This window comes from Eretmochelys imbricata, chromosome 10, assembly GCF_965152235.1.
Source record: "Eretmochelys imbricata isolate rEreImb1 chromosome 10, rEreImb1.hap1, whole genome shotgun sequence".
NCBI classification, from domain to species: domain Eukaryota; kingdom Metazoa; phylum Chordata; order Testudines; family Cheloniidae; genus Eretmochelys; species Eretmochelys imbricata.
Window position 1 is genome coordinate 1,154,529 of NC_135581.1, and position 13,982 is coordinate 1,168,510.

At 50.1% G+C, this 13,982-nt stretch overlaps 1 protein-coding gene across 1 annotated transcript in view; it reads right to left on the reverse strand.

Moving 5' to 3' along the window:
- Positions 1 to 298: 298 nt before the first annotated feature.
- The window catches only part of HS3ST4 (heparan sulfate-glucosamine 3-sulfotransferase 4), a 133,375-nt gene continuing 119,691 nt past the window's right edge, over positions 299 to 13,982 (reverse strand). The window contains exon 2 of the mRNA XM_077828716.1: positions 299 to 935. Within this exon, the coding sequence (XP_077684842.1) occupies positions 299 to 935 (637 nt within the window). The remainder of the gene's footprint in view (positions 936 to 13,982) is intronic.

Consider the following 13,982-nt stretch of genomic DNA (forward strand, 5'->3'; position numbering starts at 1 on the left):
GGAAGCACCAGGAACAAAGTGCTAGAAACAGGTAGCCTCCCCTGTCCCACTGGAGCCTCCCCCAGCAATTCTTGCAATACAATACAGTGGGAGGGCTTGGAACAGACCCAAATGCAACCCTGTACTCGCTGTGACATGAAGGTTTCAGAGCTAGAAATGCTGTTCAGCTTGACTTTAACCTTGACGCTGCAAGAGTCTCTTTGTCACAAGACTGAGACTTTAGCCCTGTATGAGTTTAGTGTCTCTGACAACGATTCACCTCTAGATAGCAGATAGCTTTTTCCCTGCTCTCTTGGCTTTACTTATCACTTTCTTCCTGTTCCCACTGGAAATCTTGACCTGTCATTTGGTAAAACATGACATTGAATGGTTTGTAAAACTTGCGCAGTCTGTGGATAACATCTGGGTCTATTTTGGGATGAGTTCGACCCTTGGATTTGCCCAGGCACCTGGGGGCGCTGCTGTCCTCTGGCTTCTTCAAACAAGGAAACCCCTTGGTTTTATTGAAATAAAAATGCTTCTCTGTCACAATCCTTTTGAGGCCTAAGAAATCCTGGACCTTGGCCATTTCCCCAGCTGGGTCAATAATCAGCCGCTCGCCGCTGACAAAGAGGATCTGGGAAAGTGGGAAATACTGCAGCCAGTTCTCCAGGTGCAGCGCATAGATCCCAATGCGGATGGCGCTCCAGGAGGCATCGATCAGTCCCAGGGTCCGGTTCTTGAAGGCGAGTACTTCGAAGGTGGGGATCTCAGGTTTCTTGGAGAGCGTCTGCGTGTAGTCCGAGATGGCCCTGGTGACGGGGTTCCGCACCACCACGATCAGCTTGGTGTCCTTGGCCATGGAGTGAATGCGCTTTGGGGCCTCATTGGTCACAAAATAGCTCGGCGTCTTCTCCATCGTTATTTGTCCATCCAGAGTCTTGGGCATCACATTCCTGTAGAGAAAGGAACAGGAGGGAGAGAGAGAGAGAGAGAGAGCTTAGTTCTGCAGTAGGAATCCAGCTCCCAAGGAAACTCAGGCATGTGGGTTCCCCTCTGGCCATGCGCAGTGAGTTTGAAGCCCGTGTCCCAGTGAGACTGAGGGCACCCCTCGAGGGAGTGACACTAGCTACCCCATAATCTCTGGAGACCTAATGCCGGTTAGTGTCCTTTGGCTTCAGAACCCGGGAAGGCAAGTACATCAAGTGTTAAAGCCAGTCTCAGTAACACATTATACAGTCAATTTGCCATAGGCATATGTAGACAAGAGTTAATTGACAATAAACCTGTACAATACCTGTCTGTACAGCAAGCCATCTGCTACCATTTGCTCAATTAAGTCTATACACTTCAAAGCCTTGTACCAAAGTGGTGCATTTAGGATTACACAAGACCTTTTTATTATGATGACATGCTTTTAAATGTCTCAGCTAATAAAACTTAATACAGAATAAGATCCCTTGTTTCTAGTACAATAATTAAATTTATTTACTATCTTGTGTGTGAGGAAGAATGACTTTTCTTTTATCTCTAATTCACATGCTCTGTCAATAATTAATTGCTGCTGGGTTTTGAGCTTCCTGCGCAAGCACTTTTATTAGCCAAAAGGAATTTGCCTACTGGATAAATTAACATGTAGCAAGACTTTCCTGGATAGCATATTATCATATTGTAAAATGCAGCTGCAGTCCAGATAGCTTTTATATCTAAGAAAATGGAGAAGTAAATGCCTGGCTCATGTGGCCCAAGCCAAAGATTAATGTCGCAAACCAGAAGGTTTTGAATCATGGGCTCAGTATGTGCATTAGAGCATCTTTTGAACCTTATCTGCTGGGTACCAGACTGGCTGACGACCTTCGCTGTACACCGGGCACAGAGTGCCTCCAGGTCACACGCACGCTGTGCTGGGCAGGGCTGGCAGGGCAGTACGCTCCCAGGAACAGGAAGAGAACTCGTGGGTCTCTTCTCACGGCCAGGGCGGGTTCTGCTCTTCTCTTGTGGCTCCTGGCTTGAGAACGTTTATTTATCAGCTGGAAAATTTACCCCCCAGCTACAGAAAGAGCAACTGTGCAACATCCTGCCTCACCCAGCATGCCAGAGGCCTGGCTGCCGCCGCCTTGTACTTCATGTAGTGATTGGCACCTGTGTAATGTGTGTGTGACACATCTCCCAGCCAGAGTGGTGCCATTCAACACCCACTCTGTGCAGGAGTCAGCGAGGTAAGTAAGGGGCAAGGCAGGCAGGAAACAGGTCCCCAGTGCACGGGGTTTATATCAGATATTAGTGCCAAGTGTCAGAGCAATGCTCATTGTTTCAGCGTTTGCAATTGGCACAAATTTAAATGTTTTGGGCATAAAATAAAACAAAAACGCCCATTTTATTTTCAGTTCAACTTTCTGATTTTTAAACTTTGCAGCTGTACTCTCTCTCTCAAACACACTGGGATGTTTAGCTTGGTGTAAGTTGCCCCAAATGTTCATGATTATTGTATTGCTTGAGTGGGTAATTAGCCGGGGGAGGGGTGGTCACTCAGCAGTGGGCTAGAACTTGTAAAATAATGCCAGGGCATGATTATGCGAGGCGCTGAGCATCCCCTGAGAGGAGCCGCTGCATTGCCCACCTCTCCCATTGGCTTTAATGCAAGGTGACGCTGCTCAGCATCTTGCAGGATCAGGCCCTTCACATGGGAAACTGTTTTCAGTGCAAACATAGGGTGAGAAAATAACTTGAAACGGTTCTTTACCAGCCCCTCGGGGTCCACAACCGCAGCAACACTGCTGCTGCCTAGCAGCGTACAGGCAAGCCGCCCTCCTGTGGGGTTCCCCAGTGGACAACTGCAAGCAGAGATGTTTGCTAGACAAGGCCCAGCTAGGTGAACTTGCCACTGCCTTGTGTCGGAGACTGTTCAGTGCCATCCGTGGCTTTACGTGTACTGTGTGCTCATGTTTCCCGACTTGATGGCCTAGCAGACTAAGTTCCCTGTGCCATAGAATTCCTTTCGGGTGTGGTGCATGTTCCAGGAACCAGCTCTGAGCTGAAAGGCTTTGGAAGCTGGTGATGGATGGCTAGAGTTGTCCATATTGCCAGAAGGGCCCAAGGCTGCCTTATGGTACTGAAGACAAGAGTTCTTTTGGCAAAGAGGTTTGCTAGGTGACTGTCCTGTCCCCCACCCCACCCCGGTCCCCCTGTGGTAAACGGGGTTGCTGTCAAACAACCTCTTTTGCTGAGCTTTGTGATCCTGAGTGCCAGATTTCCAGTCGCTTCTGGCAGGCTTCCGCTCTGCATCCCACAATGCACAGCGCCCAGCAGCAAAGCAAAGCACAAGGCCCCCCACACCCGCAGAATGCTGCACGCCCAGTAGGCGCCAAGTCCCTGACATGCAGACACTGCTTTGCACTGAAGCAGAAAGCAGTGGCATGTGTGTATACAATCGCTGCGGACTATCAAATCCGCTCCCGTTTTAACGGCCATGTGCGACAATTAAATGGCAATTAAAGCTTTGTCAGCATGTTTACACAGATGTCCAGGGGCTCGCCAGGCAGGGCTGCCAGCTGATGGTTCCTCCTGTGAAGAATGCTAGCCTGCGGTCTGCGCCTGACATCTCCTGTGGCTGGAATTCAGACGTTCATCCCTTTTGGGACACTGTCACCCTTCTTAGCATCTGACTTGCCCCTTATTCCTCTGTGCCTTGTCAGCTCCCCCATGCACCACTCCCCTGCCTGATCTTCCTAATCCGCAGTCTCTAGGCATCAGGGAGCCCAAATGTTGTAGCCAGACTGGTTCCTTGCTCTAGGGGTGGGACCCTACTATCCGCACACTCCATCAACTGCCGCAGCTGCTCTGATCTCTCAAAATCCAATTCAGACTCAGCAGCGTGACTCCTTGCTCTCCATGGACTGCCTGCATCCAGGTCCCTCCCCATCCCTTCCCCCGGTATGTCTCTCTCAGGCCAGTTCCTACAACCCAGCCATCTCTGTCTGATAACCACGACTCTCCACTCTTCCATTTATTCTGACCCCTCTATCCAGCCCTCTTTCCACCCCACCCTCTGAGCCACCAACTCCTTCCTTTTCTGCACTGTGCATATTGATAGTAATGAGTGAATAGACCAGCGAAATCTCATTAGCTTCCTTATAGAAAAGTCCCATAGAAGTTAACAGGGATAAAACTGTAGGATTCTATACAAGTTACATCAAAAACCTACAGAACTTAACAGAGATTCGTACAGATGTGTACATTCTCTATTAAGTCTATAGGGCGTTTCCCAAAGAGCTAGGATTTGCAATGGTGTATGAGAAGTAATTCTCCCACTCTACTCCAGGCTGATTAGGCCTCAACTGAAGTATTGTGTCCAGTTCTGGGTGCCACAATTCAGGAAAGATGCAGACAAACTGGAGAAAGTCTAGAGAAGAGCAACAAAAGTGATTAAAATTCTAGAAAACATGACCTATGAGGGAAGATTGAAAACACTGGGCTTGTTTAGTCTGGAGAAGAGAAGACTGAGAGGGGACATGAGAACAGTCTTCAGGTATGTAAAAGGCTGTTACAAGGAGGAGGGAGAAAAACTGTTTTTCTTAACCTCTGAGGACAGGACAAGAAGCAATGGGCTTAAATTGCAGCAAGGGAGGTTTCGGTTGGACATTAGGAAAAACTTCCTAACTGTCAGGGTGGTTAAGCACTGGAATAAATTGCCCAGGGAGGTTGTGGAATCTCCATCATTGGAGATTTTAAGAGCAGGTTAGACAAACACGGTCTAGATAATACTTAGTCCTGCCATGAGTGCAGGGGACTAGACTAGATGACCTCATGAGGTTCCTTCCAGTCCTACGATTCTATGATTCTGTGACTGTTTCCCATGTCAGAATGGGCTCTCCAGTTAAATAACTGGAAGAGATGTGTTTGGAGGAGAAAGGCAGCTCAATGCAGAAAGAAACTACGCCTCACTATGCTCAGAGCAAAGCTGACAATATTGGCTCTCGAAAGCGGAGTGTCTTTTTCAGTAAATACTATTGCGCTTGTGGTTTTCTGATATATTGCACACCAGCCAGCTGGACAAAAGACACTACGAACGGCAGAAACAGCTGCCAATGATCTACATGGCAAATTCACCCAATCAAATGTGTGGACCTGCACCTGCGCACATGCACCTTTCCAATTTCCCTGAGTAATTCAGACTGGTGTTCACATTCCCATGGAAATCACTTCCACTCACCACTGTCTCTTTGCAAATGACCAGCCAGAAATAGCTCTAATTACAGTATGCGCCCAGCTGTACATACTCCCAGGCTTAGTGTCCCCTCCTCAGCTCTTGCAGATGTGAACTTTCAGTGCACACAATACCCCTGTGCATTGGCCCTGCCTGCACCGGCCAAACAATCCAAGCATGGCAGCGTGAAATTTCTTGATAGATTTCAGAAAACTCTGTTGAGAAAATTTGGAACTGAAATGCTCAAATTTCTGCCTGGAAATTAGGCTGGTCTGATGCAACTGAGCAGAACAGATTAAAGTGACAGAACAGAGCTGATGGATTTCATCAGCTGAGCAAATGACTGACGGCACTTGTAGGCTTGCATGGGGAGAATCCAGCCCTGCATATGGCTGTGTGCGCTGCACCAAAATGCTAATCCTCCTACCATGGAGAAGGGGGATGCGATCTGGCCCCTTCAAATAAAAGGCCAGTGTTTACAGAGTGCAGCAGCTAAGTGATTTCCCCCAGCGTGCTGAGTTCACTGGCCCTCACGCGATTCACGAGTGTACCACCCGCAGCCCTGAGTTCAGTGCACGGCGGGCTGCTAGCGCTGCAGGCTAAGTGGCTCGGTAAATTTGTTAAAATATGATATTGAAGATCAGGTTAGCAAGAATTTCTGAAGAGTAATACTCTATTTCCTTCTTATCAAATCTCCCTCCAGATTAGCAGTTGTGCTCTAAATGCACTCAGCTGCAGGGGCTTAATTGCATTCCATAGTTATTGATTTTTGGAGAGCTGATTTAGTTTTATTGAATGATAACAGAAAGAAACACCAGTTTACAAACAGTGGAAGTGATATTGCTGGCTGCAGATTCCCCCTCTACATTCTGAGACATCTCCACTCTCACAGAGGGAGGCTTGAGCATTAGACTCAGCAACACAGAGTTACCCCACAATGAGGACAGGATCCAGTCCTCTTCCATGGAATGGAGAATGGATGAGCAATACTGTGCTAATACACACCTCTTTACCATAGAAATCTTGCAGCCAGCCTGTTCAGCTGGGTCTCTGAAGAGACGGTACTTTATTATGCCCCCCGTCAAGCCTTGAATCAGTCCCAGATCCCAGTCACTTCTCTCACAAAAGAGGATGCTCAGGAATAAGCAGAAGTGTCCCACTTGAGGAGATAATGCCATAAATGTTTACTTTCCTCTTCCCACATAGTTATGTTAGATCATTAGGAAAGGCAAGTGTTTGCTCTGGCTAGTAAAATATTTGAATATCTAGTGCCGAAAACCCAAATGCTGAGAACGCAGGACACTCACGCAAAAAGTCAGCAGGATTTTATCATGTTTTCTCAAGCAACGCAAGGCAATCATACAGCCAAAACAGAAACCTTTTCATGCATTTCTCCTCCCCAATAACCTCATTTCCAAGAAAGGGCTCAATTAGTTGTAAACATGTAACAGCCTGTAATTTGCTTGAGGAAAACACGTTCCATTTCGCTAGTGAGAGCGGAGGATGAAGGAGTACCATCCCCACGCTAACTGGAGTGGCAGGTTGTTCCCGTGCTTTGTCTACGCATCACTCTTAAGGCTGCGAGTCTGTCATGGACTCCGTGACGTCCGTGACCTCTGCGGCAGCCGGTGCTGGGGCAGTCTCGGGCCCCCTGCCCTCACAGCAGCAGCAGGAGTGTGGGTGTGGGAGGGGGCTCAGGGAGTTTGGGGAGTGGGAGGGGGTGAGGGCTCTGAAGCAGCAATATGTCCCTTAGCTCCTAGGCAGAGGGAGGTGCAGCCAGGTGGCTCCACGGGCTGCCTCCGCCAGCAGGCACCGCCCCCGCAGCTCCTATTGGCTGCAGTTTCTGGCCAATGGAAGCTGCGGAGCTGGCAAAGGCAGCGCATGGAGCACCCCTGGCCATCCCTGTGCCTGGTCGCTGAGCGACATGTTGCCACTTCTGGGGAGCTGCGTGGAGCTGGGTAGGGAATTTGCCAGCCCTGCCAACCCTCCCCCCAGCAGCAGCAGGGGTCCTGGGCCGCCCCCCCCCCCCCGAGCACCCAAGCGTTACTTTACTGCCCGTGACCTGTCCATGACTTTTACTAAGTGTAACGTAGCCTCATTCATGCTTAATTCATCCAGCAGCAGGTTAACGTGTGAGCCAAACACACCAGGGTGCTCCTGGTGGATGGTGGTTGAAATCTCTCTGTTAAGGACTCTGAGCAATATCAGAACAACGAATGCCTAGTACAGTCTCGCCAACCCCAAGCATGCGTACGTCATGAGCCAGGCCAATCCAAATCAGAGAACTGGTTTGAAAATCATGGGTTTAGGGGAATAAACTCCAGTCCAGCTGAGGTTTTTTTTTTATTCGCCTTCTGTATTTTGAGCCTTTAGGGGCATTCGGGTCAGATTTTCAAGTTTTTCTCCTCACCCCTGAGAGCTAGACACGTGTTGTTTTTTTAAAGGCAAGCTGAGATTCAGTCACCTGGCTCCAAGAACTGGGGCTTTAAAGCAAACACCAAATATTTCAAGACGTGTGATAAAGTCATGAAAGGTGGCACCCCTGCTAGCCTGTGTCTGCGTGTCTCCTACAGAGTGTGGCAAGGCCTTTGCAGCGGGGTGGAACAGAGGGAGAGTACCCTCCAGGCTCCGAGACCCAATGGGAAAGGAAGGTTTTTAGACAAGATGTTCAAATGGGAAGTGATTCTGAATGTGTGCATGTGGCGGGCTGGGGACCGAGGTGTTGACACAAGCAGAACAGCCTTTCTCCAGCCCCAGCCCCAGGGCAGAGGGAAGGCCAGGGCGGGCAGCCAGAGTAGCGGACTCCAGGATGTCTGGCTTGTGAGGATTTAGGAAGGACATTATTCAAGGAGCCATAAGCGTGAAAAGAGGAAACGAGGGATGTCAGGGGAGAGGGGGAAGATCACCAGGATGCTCTAGAGATGGTGGGAGGTGGCAGGACAGAGAGAGAAGAAAGTCTAGGGCAAAGGCTGGCTCCAATTCTGGGCCTTGAACAGCCTTGCCAACCCCAAATGTTGAAAAACTGAGTCAAAAAGCACCAAAAATCCTGAGATTGGCTTTAAAATAATGAGGTTATGTACAATAATGGATTTGGGGTTCTTTTTATTTGCCTCCTGCTTTTTGAGCCTTTAGGGCAGGGGTTCTCAAACTTTAGGGGGTCGCGAGCTTATTACATGGGACGTCGTGAGCTGTCAACCTCCACCCCAAATCCCACTTTGCATCCAGCATTTATAATGATGTTAAATATATAAAAACATTTTTAATTGTTAAGGGGGGTCTCACTCAGAGGCTTGCTGTGTGAAAGGGGTCACCAGTACAAAAGTTTGAGAACCACTGCTTTAGGGTGCCCTGGGATCACCTTTGGAAGCTTTCTCCACAGCCACAAAGGCTAGAAACTTAATTTTTCTTTAAGAATGAAAGCTGAAATCATCACATCTCCACCTGACTCCAGGAGCTGGGGCTTCAAGGAAACCAGTAATTATCATAATTATCAGTCTGTTTGAAGACCTGGTGGAGGACAAAGGCAAGGTACCAGGCAGGACAGTCCAATCAAGCTGTTTTTCCTGAAGAACTCCTAGCCGAGATCTCTATTGATCCATTAACTACGGAAATCAGTGTGTTATGGTTTTGTTGTTCAAGCCACAAAACAGATTTGATGGTAATTCATAACAGCCCATTTCTGTGCGTTGCCTCCGTAACCGACTCAATTACAAATAAAGAGGAGACAGGTCCTGAGCATGCTGCTTCTCATGCTTAGTCCAACGTGCAGAAAGCCCCAGCTGGTGCATGTGTTGGGAAGGGAAGCCCCTGTCTCCCTCTGGCTCCCCCCGACGCCGCGACAGCCCCCAGAATGATGCACTAGATTGGTGGTGTTGGCTCAGCCAGAGCAGGAAGCAGGAAAGAGTAGGAGCTGGGAAATGCCTCTGCCAGTCTGGGGGCAGGTGCTGGCACACAATTCTTTCCAACTACCATGTTTTGTTCCTGTTTGGATGTGACTGTGGGGGCTGCGGGTGATCGTACGACACAGATATGGGCTGCAGGCAGCCTGTCTTCTGGAGCTGGGATCTTTCTGCTCAGGCTCCCTGGTCTAGTGGATTAGAATCAGTTATCACTGTGCTCATGGGCTCATGTGGACAGTCTGCTGCTCTTCGGCCCTTTCTCCCCTTCAGGAGAATAGGAACTGCTATGAGCGACTGGCCCTCCCACTGCCAGGCATGCTCAGTTTGGGTTTGTATCTTGGCTGGTGTCCTTTAAGGCCTGGCAGTTTCCAGCCTTTGTCTCCTCAGACTATACCCTGCTTGGTACACACCTGAGCGCTCGCCCCTCTTCTATTGTGCAGCATCTGTAGGATGCAACCTGGGGCCTTCCTCGTGCCTAGGTGTCCCTGTCCTGCTGTTTCACGGGGTCTGGCTGCAGGCAGCGGTGCACTGCCTGCCTAGGGAAGTTCATCACAGCCAGGAGGCTGGAAGAAACTCACTGTCTCGCTCAGGGGTAGGCAACCTATGGCACGCATGCCAATTTCCAGCGGCACTCTCACTGCCCGGGTCCTGGCCACCGGTCCGGGGGGCTCTGCATTGTCATTTAATTTTAAATGAAGCTTCTTAAACATTTTAAAAACCTTATTTACTTGACATACCACAATAGTTTAGTTTTATATTATAGACTTCTAGAAAGAGACCTTCTAAAAAGGTTAAAAATGTATCACTGGCACACGGAACCTTAAATTCAAGGGAGTAAATGAAGACTCGGCCCCCCACTTCTGAAAGGTTGCCGACCCCTGGGCTAGCTTGTATTGAGAAGGCAAAGGACTCCATGTAGCAGGCCTGTGCTCTAAGTGTCATCCCGACCCAGGGGCTCCTTGGAGATCATGACAGCTGAGCCTTTCCCACTGGTCATGTCTTGTCTTTCACCCCTGTTCCCGCCTGCACTGTGACTTGCTCTAGCCGCACAAGGCAGGGTCAAGTCATCATTCCCTTATGTCATAAACTGCGGCCAGCCCCTCCAGCTGACAGCTAGTGCCGGCCCCTGAGTTTTGCACATCCAGCAAGGCCGGATGCAAGAGCCAAGGGCTGCAATTGGGTGGGCAGCTCAAGTAGCATGAGGAAAATCACTCTGTAGGAAGCACGTCACTCCGGCTGTCTTTCCTGGGTAGCTCTGCACAGTGTTGTGGGGGATGCAGCCGCCAGGCAGGGTTACGGGCTGTTACCGCAGTGAATTCTCTACAGCATCTCCCTCCCTTGCCGTGTGCCCTCTGTATGGCTGCGCAGAGGGTCACGGGGCACATGTGGTACTGGGGAGAAGTGACTCACTAATCTCCACCCAGAATTGCGTCTTGTCACGCTCTCACTAGCAGCAGCTAATCAGGTGCGGTGTGATTTTCATGGGAGACCTAGGAATAGCAGACACTCAGGATCACACTCAGGATCGGGGGCACAATGGAATCCGAGCAACTGAAGAGATCCTGTGGGTCAGAGAGTCAAAACCATGAGCCAGATTCAGCCAGCCTTGCTCCCTCAGCCTTGCAAGCAGGCGGACTGCGTTCAAAGGGACACTCCTGGAGTGAGGGACTGGGCCGCAGGAACGAGTGTGACCAGAGGCGGCCCTCACAGTGCACCTGTGCACGTGTCCACCAGCACCAGCTCAGCCTGCTCCTGTCGCTCTGTCCTGACTAGCGCTGCTTGGAAACCAACGCTTTTCCTGAGAGAAACGCCAACAGAAAACATCGGTGTGAAAAATGTTTGGTTGAAAAATGTTGCTTTTCCCACAAGAAATTTTGAAACAAAAAGTTTCATTTCAAACCTGCAATCTGAATTCAAAGGTTGTTTCCTTTCAGTTCCATTTTTCATTGACAAACAAATGTGGGTGTTGACAAAACTGTATTTCTTGATGAGGAAACGGTCTGCACAGACCCCTGGCCAGCTCCAGTCCTTACCCTTCCCACACCACTGCCTGGTGCTGGAGAAGGAGAGCTGGCCCTGTGCTTTGAGCACAGGCCTGGGAATCAGGAGTTCTGAGTTTTCATCTATGTTCTGATCCAGCCTCCCCCATGGCCCAGTACAGGCCACTTAAGCTAATATTTTAAGAAGTGGCCACTAGTTCTGGGGGTTCAACAAACCACCATGGGTCCTGCTTATCAGGCAGGGGTGCAGCACACCCAAAGCTCCTGCTGCGATGATGAGTGCTCAGCACCCAAAGTAGCCAGGCCCTGTGTGTCTACAGTTGGGTGACCAAACCCGTGGCCCTTTTTGTGGCAATTTTGGTCCTCAAATTCCACTAGTAAAATGGGAGCAATCCTCCCCCAGGACCTCACAGGACTGCAGTAGGGTCGACTGGACAATTACTGCTGGGCACATCAATGCTGAACATCTGTTTTAGCAATAGTAGAAAATCAGATACATTTTGTTTTGGGGCTGAACATCTGTTCCCTTGAAGTGTCTGCAACATGCATACCCAGACATTAGCAGCATTGTGCAGGCCCATGAGAACCAGAAATGGAAACTGACTGACTAGAAACGAAAGCCGAGCTGGCTAGTCTGTTTTCATTGAGCCAGGGTATGTTAATTGCAAAAAATCAACATGCACCATCAACAGTGAAGAGTAAACAAAACTTGTGCAATGATTTTACTTCTCTTCTCTTGCTGTGTGTTGGCTTGCCCTGCACTCACCACCACAGTATCCACAGTATACTAGCAACTAGCATTGTGGGTCAGACCCATGCTCCATCTAGACCAGTAGCCTGTTTCCAACACTGGCCAGAGCTAGATGCTTCAGAGGAAGATGTAAGAACCCTACAGCAGCAAATTTGCTCCCTACATTATGTCTCACCGTAATCGCCAATAGTTAGAGATTGGCTTAACTCTTGAAGCAGGAGGTTCAATATCCTGTCCAACATCCATTGCTATTAATTATGATTTCTATGGATCTCAAGAATATCCAGAATTATGTCCAGTTCTTTTCCAAATCTTACTAAGCTCTTTGCCTCAACAACTCCCTGTGCCAGTGAGTTCCATAGGCTAATTACATAAAAACATATTTCCTTTTACTGATTTTAGAGTTCACACCTTTTATTTCAGTGACTGTCCCCTTGCTCTTGTGTAATGAGGCAGAAAACAGATGTTCCCAATCTCCCTTCTCTAAACCAGTAATTATTTTGTAACAGGCTAGAACTCAGAAGGCTTTAAACAGAAGCTCAGATCCCTTTTCCCTTGCCTCTAAAGGAATATATAAGGTCTCAGTTCATGAGCAAATCTTTTGAAGCCTCTCCTCCAGGTGAACAATGGTGCTCGTACCTCTGCTGAGAACTGCCTGCCCCGAGAGTCAGCTACCCAGCAAGGAGAGGCTGTTCCTTCCGCTGGCCAAAGCAGAAACCCAAATCTCAGCATTTAAGATGCGAGGATGCAAATTGGGACGTGGAGAGTGGATTAACAGGATGCTAAAATACTGTTGTGTAATTATAGTGCTTATGTACATGACATGCAGACACAGCAGGGAGGCAGAGAACGCGTGGGGCGGGGGAAGATGGTCCCTATCTCCAGAAGAGACCTACAGTGCACGGCTGATCAGCTGAGACAGCAGAGGATGCAAAGGAGAAGCAGCAGCAGTAAGAGTCCTCTAGCTTTGCGAGCTGGGCTGGAATGCCAGGCGACAACAAAGAGTCACTGATCCTGGGGATTTCAATTACCCTGACACCAGCTCAGCAATAACACTTGTTTACAATTTCCCAGACATGAGAGGCTGTTTTCTTATGCAATCGTCTGAGCAAATGGAAGGATCAGGGTGGGTGAAATTGACTGACTGATGCTAATCTGAGTCAGAAACTGTGACAACAGGAACAAGGTCACCTAGGCCAGGCTGGCGGATGGCAGAACGGGGCCGCTGTTCGGTGCTCTGAGTGAACCCGACGAGAGGGAGCCTGGGGGCTGCAGCGGTGCACCACGAGGACTGGGCCCAAGGAAGGAGGTGAGGTGGGATGAGCAGGCTGGGCTCCCTTCTAACATGTGCTGTCAAATGCCTCTGGAACTGGCTCAAGGCCGCTGCACAGTCCTGGAGCCAGAGACGTCATCGTCGGTCTCCTTCCGTGGGCCAGGCCCCACAGGCAGCATGGGAGAGACGTGCTCCCCGGCCTCCAGGAGCTGCAGTGCTGTCTGGGAATGCAGCCCTGGCCCGCTGGGCAGCAGCAGTGCCAGACCCGGCCCCGGCCTGGGGTTCCATGTCCGTTGCACCCTGCGCCTCTCTTGCCCACCAGGCTCCCACACAGGCATCCAGTGGTAATGGCTTCCAGCCAGGCCAGGAGTCGTGAAGTGGGCGGGAGACTGGAGCCGCCAGCCCTCTCCCCCTAGGGCAGCCGTCCACGGCAGCATGCACGACGAGTCGCACGCGGTCCAGGAAGGGGGGGCGAAGAGAGGCCCCCGCCGCAGATTTTCATGCACAAACCACTCGGCCAGTCCAGTTGTGATCTAACTCCCAGGAGACACCGCGCAGGCTCTGGGTTCCCCTCTGTGCTGAGCAGCGAGACGCCCCCAGGGCAGGCAGGGCTGTGAGCAGCCTCCATCCTGGAGGACAGAAGCTTTAAAAAGCTGGGTCTCCCCAGGACTCCTGACATGGGAGGCTGCCTGGGAATGCCCTGAATCTGTCCTCTGCCGGCACCAAGGCTGGCCACACCCCGCCCTGGTCACTGCCCACTTATAGAGATGTGCTTGTGGACGCTGATTGCAAGGGGCCCTGCACCAGTCTAATCCCACCCCTCCGTGTGGCCATGCCCACAGCCGGGCTTGCCCGCCTTTGGCACCGATGCTCT